This window comes from Tarenaya hassleriana, unplaced genomic scaffold, assembly GCF_000463585.1.
Source record: "Tarenaya hassleriana unplaced genomic scaffold, ASM46358v1 Cleome11, whole genome shotgun sequence".
Classification (NCBI taxonomy): Eukaryota; Viridiplantae; Streptophyta; class Magnoliopsida; order Brassicales; family Cleomaceae; genus Tarenaya; species Tarenaya hassleriana.
This window is the reverse complement of record NW_010961290.1, coordinates 683,996-690,363: the sequence shown is the minus strand read 5'-3', so window position 1 is coordinate 690,363 and position 6,368 is coordinate 683,996. Positions and strand designations below refer to the sequence as shown.

General features: G+C 36.8%; 1 protein-coding gene across 1 annotated transcript; it reads right to left on the bottom strand.

Annotated features, from left to right (window-relative positions):
- LOC104805212 (D-aminoacyl-tRNA deacylase) lies at positions 1 to 2,523 on the bottom strand. Its single transcript, XM_010529687.2, has 9 exons — positions 2,305 to 2,523; positions 2,044 to 2,224; positions 1,828 to 1,970; positions 1,669 to 1,732; positions 1,227 to 1,279; positions 826 to 881; positions 636 to 716; positions 350 to 538; positions 1 to 247 (listed from the first exon to the last, which is right to left on the bottom strand). The coding sequence occupies exons 1-9, from the start codon at positions 2,407 to 2,409 to the stop codon at positions 157 to 159; spliced, it is 963 nt and encodes a 320-aa protein (XP_010527989.1). The 5' UTR covers positions 2,410 to 2,523; the 3' UTR covers positions 1 to 156.
- Between the last annotated feature and the right edge of the window lie 3,845 nt (positions 2,524 to 6,368).

The following is a 6,368-nucleotide window of genomic DNA, read 5'->3' as shown; positions in this document are numbered from 1 at the left end:
TTAGATTGGAATTATGGATATATTATCTGCTAATATATCACCATAGTCTTACAAAGAAACATTACCAATGATGTAAACATTGCGAAACCACTACAGTTCTGTCCTTAAGACAAGGATAAAGAAGTTATAAATATGATGAATTGGAGGGGAAGAAGATCAGGTGAAGAAGTCATTTGGCTTGCCGACTTTGATGCTCTGTTCCGACAGAAACTCTGTAATGGCATTCTTCTGCCAACCTTTGAAGCTCCTGCGGCAACACCCAATAACCCATTACTCGTTTTTTAACAAACAAACAGACGCATCCATCTGATCATAGTATCCTGTCTTTGGACAGAAGTCTTCCACTTACTTGTGGTCGAGATGAGCCAAAATCTCGCCTCCCGGGAAAGCTGATTCCGTTGCCTCAAATGCTGCCTTAATCGACTGTTTCCAAGTCCCACCGATACCTTTCTCTTCCAGGTTTGCCTTGTTTTGCTTTGGATCTTCCATCGGTAACGAGTATCCAGAAAGCAAGTGACCTACCCAAACCTCGTCTTTCCTGTGAATACAAACCATCAATAAGATACAGATGTTGAGTTGGAAAAAAAAGGACAAGAAACGTGTTTGAACGTGAAAGAAGTCGTTTAACAACTTACAGAGCTATATCCATGTGACGAGGAGCGTAATGTCCACCCCCAATACCAAGAAGTACTTTTCCCTTTTTGTTTTCATTTTCACTTGCAACCAAAATCATTCATGTTGTAAGTCTTTTCATCAACCAGAATGGTAGCTAGACAAGTATTACTTATGTTATGTTAAGCTAAACGATTGAATTATTTCGGATACCTGTTCCAGTTTCCAACAGGTGCACCTCCTCCCAGGCCAAGTCCTTCCCACATCAACTAAAATGAACCAAGACGAACCAGGTTACCAAAGTCACGATCAGAATGAAAGGTAGTTTTTCTGGATATTCGTGTGCTTTACCCAGAGGTGCTGGTTCGAATCCAGCTCGTAACAAGACTTTTTCGGTCATATCAAGATAAAGTACAACGCATTACTAAAGGGAGGCAAACTCGGATATCCAGAGCAGTTTTATGTTCAGTTCTCGACCAAAGCAGCTGAATTTCCTCAAACATGTTCTTGATCCACAACAGATGATTACGGTATAAAAGGAACTCATAGAAGCACAATGATGATAAGGATCTTGTCCGACTCTTGAAACGATAACATACGCAACTTTCACTTACCAGAGCCATGACTTGAGCTGCGTCCTGCCTCTTCCAGTACTCCTCTGTACTACCTACACCGGACAAAATACCGGGTTACAAACCAAGAAACATCTCTTTTATCGGGATCAAATGCCAAGGGTGATCCAAGAAATATATTCATACAGTGGAAACTGCTTCCTGGGGCAAACATTCACAAGGATCTTTATAGAAAAGCGGTATCAACGTTCAATTCCAAAGCTACCAATAAACCAAGAAAACAAGTGTTCCAACATACACCAGAGATGGATTGAATAACCCATTATGATAAACAAATCAATGAATTCAAACATCCATTCGGCAGATATTTTCTTGAAGCAATATGAACATCCAAGCCATTAGAGAAAGCAGAGAGCCATGGAATGAAAGAACTTTTTCCTATTATAATGCTGAAAAAGACTAACTTAGGTCAGAAGAAACTCACCAATCTCCAGGAACATCGTCGGCTTACTCGTTATTGGCCCATGATGAGTGCCTTCCAATGTAATCTACAACCAGAACCAAATACAATGCGTTTTCTTAGATAATTTTCTCATCAGCTAACGAAATGAAACAAATTTCAGAGAAGCAAAGCAATAATTACCTCAAATTCAGGAACTAATCCGTGAGCTTGGGCGAGTTTCTTCAGAAGACGCAGCCATGGACCTATCCTAGGGTTGGGCGGCGCCGCCCAACCAGGCCGTCCTCCCTGCGGTGTCACATCTCCTTCCCGCAAGTGAGGAACTCCTACATTTCAGACATGATTCAGACAGACCCAGATCGAAATATTCGAACCAACGATCATACAGATTTCGCGTACCGATCGGGTGAACAGTCAGGGCAGGGCGGTTAGAGACGGCGGTGTGGCGGCTGAGGAAGATGACTTCGTCCACGGCTTCCCCGGTGGCTTCCTCCCATCGCAGGTCGAGATCATCCTCTTCCACAATATGTCTGTCGTGCTGAAGAACCCTAATTTGCTGGTTTGAGAAGCTTTTGATGTCCTGATCAAACAAAGAAACCGGTCAGAATTAGTCGGATCGCTCGGACAACACGAAGCTAACGGGTGATCGGAAATGATTACCGGCGGCAATACGGGGCCGGAGATCGATCCGGGCATTGCGAGAAGCTTTGCCGCCGGGTTGATGGACGCCGGGTCATAGGTCGTAGCCACGATCAGCGTCACCATCGTCTCTGCCTCCCTCTCTCTGGAGAAGTGGCGTTAAAGGAGCGTTTGGGCATAAGTCGCGTTTGTTTGAAGAGAACGCTGTGGGCGGAACCGCCCAACGTTTCAAACGCTGGTTTTAGACCTTCACCATTTTCACTAAACATTTCAGACCCTGGTTTTATTTTGACCAGTCCCATAACAAAAATTCATAAAATTAATTACATGTATCATTATGTTAATAAATGCGCCAACATATGGATTGTGATATGCTAGTGGTGTCAATTTGGTTGGCTTACATAGTTACCCAACCCAACCTATTTATTATCTCTTTTGGATTATTCTTTTGGACAACAATTATTTAATGGATTAAATAGGTCTAAACCCATTCAGTTCAATTGACTCAAACAACAATTTTCTTTTCATGATTGATAAATCATTTTTATATTTCTATGAATCTTTAATTTTTTACATATATATAACATATAATATTTTCTTACATAAAATGTTTTTCTTCCTAAATATTTTAATATTTTATGGTAACCATTAAAAATGATATTGTTACATGAAATTTTGTACTCTGTAACCAGTCCACATTCCCAGAGATGTAAATGTCTACTTGCATATTATAACACATAATAACTATACATATAATATATAATATTATATAAATATCTATGTACATGACTTATACGTGTGTATATCCACGTATAAGCGATGAACAAACATTGTGTATATACACACATATATTTCGAATAGACTAATTCTCTCTAATTTTTTATTATTTATTTTAATTAAAAAAATTATTATAAAACTTAAAATATAATTTGGTTGGACGTATATTTTAAGATATTTTTTTAATAATCTTTCGTACAAACCTTTTCTATTTTTAGTTTACTCTCATAGAACACTTTTTCTATTTAACCATATAACAATTAAGATAACTTATTAAATAACTAAGGTAAATTAAATGGGTCAATTGAGGCTATATAAGTTTTGTGGGTTAAACCTAACTCATTAAACAATTATTATTGGATTGACCCAATACAACCCACTAATTGATCCAACCCATTTTGATTGGGTTTAAATAGGTTGGACAACCCAAATTGACATCACTAGATAATAGATATGCCTAGCGAAAATGATAAATCTATTTAGTAGGTTATACATTTTTATAATGTTGATTTGAATTAAGAAACAAAAGTTGAAGAAAGTAAGATTTACTAATTCGCTCAAGGTTACTAAATCAGACCAAGAATTTTAAAAAAATTATTATATTAATTTTAACATACCATTTGTCTATTGGCCGTATATATGAAATATCCTCCAATACTTTATAACAAAAGAGAGATGTTTAAAAAACACTTTATTAAACAAAAATATACGTTATACCAAATAAACATATTAACGTTTTATTAATTTAAATGATTTATCTGCCACAGTCCATTGGAGAGAAAATGATGTTGCTCCCAAACACAGAGAATTAATTTGAAAGTCCACCAAAAATATTTTTTAATACAAAATCATTCACTTTTGTAAAACACAAAAATAAATATAAAAACAGAAAAAAAAATCAAATACGTACCTCACCACGACAGTAGATATTGATATAATATACTACGATTATGGAGAACCATATAATTTTCATATTCGAATATGTTTATATTAAACATTCATTTTTTGAATACTGTATTCTACTTGTCACGTCCTACATTCATCACTATTTCACTTTTATTTGAAACTTTATAAAATTTATAAATTTTTTAGTTAAATAATAGATGCACATATCTCTATTTTATATTAAAGTAAGTTCGTCCTAGAAATGCACCAGAAATGCACAGTTTGCATATTGAGAAAATATTGTAGTACTATACCAAGATTTGTTGCCAAATTGTGCAACAACTTGGAATTAAATAGTTTTGCACGCAAATACATTGGTTGCATGTTATATATTGTATAAACCTCGAATATCAAGTCTTAAATATATTTTGAGGTCGGAACTTTCATTCAGTGGGTTAACGGATTCAAGAATATAATATAAAAATATTTGATAAGTTTATTAGTCGATACGATAAGGAAAAAAATAATAGACTTATGAATCAATACGTAGGTCTTGAATTTTTCGCTTAGAGTAGAAAGGTCATTAGATTGTGAAGCCAACATATGGATTGTGTTATGCCTAGTGAAAATGGTAAATCTATTTAGCAAGTTATACATTTTTAATTATGAATATAGACCGAGGATTTGATCATAATGTTGATTTAAATTATGAATCGGTGTTTTTTTAATGTTAATACACACATACATAATCTTGTATGAAGACTCTTTGAAAGATTTACGCAGATCAAGAGGGTTTTTAGTCGTTATAGTACATACACATCTCTTATAAAGGGACAAAGGTAAAAGTTTTAAGCCAAATCGCGCCTGATTTCTGATAGAAATCTACGATGACATCATCTGTATGATATCCGTAACTCGCATCCTGATAAGTTTATTAAAATCAAGTCGAAAAATTTTGAATTGTAAAATTCGCGGAAAAATTAAAACTATCCATTTTAAATATAATACCACGGAAGACATTATGAAATATATGAGTATGTTTAGATACGTATGCAAAGATACCATTACATAATATGAGTGGTGAAAAATATAATACAAAAGTTCGAAGGTCACCACCTTTTATTTTTGGAAAATAGAATAAGTCCAAAGTGATTATACATGATCGGGAAGTCGAGTTGTAACCGGATCCCACGTCTCCCTCAGTCACTATTGCTACTCACGACTTGAAACATTGCATAACAACGTTCTAAGTTATGTGTTTAGGGAGGAATTCGGGTGTAACCCGGGATTTCTATTTTTATTGAAAATGGCCAATCAATATAGTCAATACTATACATATACATGCGACAAGATATATCAATCAATTCAATCATCGTGCATTCAATCAACAATCTCAATCATAATCCGTCAATCGTCTCTACATGTATCTCACACATAGATAAATACAACAACTCATTCATACCCGTGTCGAATACGAGACGCAACAGTCCAAGAAAAATCGTTTGCGAGGACCTCAAGTGATCTTCATACTCCTTATCGATCACCGATATCGCGGCTCTCGGTACGTACCGCCATCCTTATACCCACTTCAGACATCGATCCCCAATGTCGCCGACTGCCGGGTGAAGCAGCTCTATGTTAACTCTGTTGGGTTTCCTGGGATCTCATGAGCGAATCCTATTCCTAAGAGATCGATTCTAGGGTTTGCGCAGCGGATATAAAACAAAAATTTAATAAACCCTAGAACCATGCTTCTAATGAATCGTAGAAACGTTAGAACGCTTACCTCAATCGATCCGGGGCCTGTATCAATCGAAGAACACGTCTGATCACGAAAGGGAGGAAGATTACCTCGCCCTCTACACGTATAAGGCACGACTTGTGGCGAAAGGATTCCGTCAAATTCATGGTATTGACTATGATGAGACCTTTTCGCCCGTAGTTATGCTGAAGTCCATCAGGATCCTACTTGCCATAGCCGCATATTATGATTATGAGATATGGCAAATGGATGTCAAGACCGTGTTCCTTAATGGGAACTTGACCGAGGATGTGTACATGACACAACCCGAAGGTTTTGTCAATCCAAGGAACCCGAGGATGGTGTGCAAGCTTCAGAGGTCCATTTATGGACTGAAGCAGGCTTCGAGGAGCTGGAACCTTCGCTTTGATGAGACAATCAAAAAGTGTGGTTTCTCACAGAACGAAGACGAGCCATGTGTTTACAAGAAGGTTAGTGGGAGCACAGTAGTTTTTCTGGTGCTGTACGTGGATGACATTCTCCTTATAGGGAATGACATTCCTACCTTGCAAGACGTTAAGTCTTGGCTAGGAACGCAATTTTCTATGAAGGACCTAGGAGAAGCGGCCTATATTCTAGGAATAAAGATCTATAGAGATAGATCGAGGCGTCTTCTAAGATT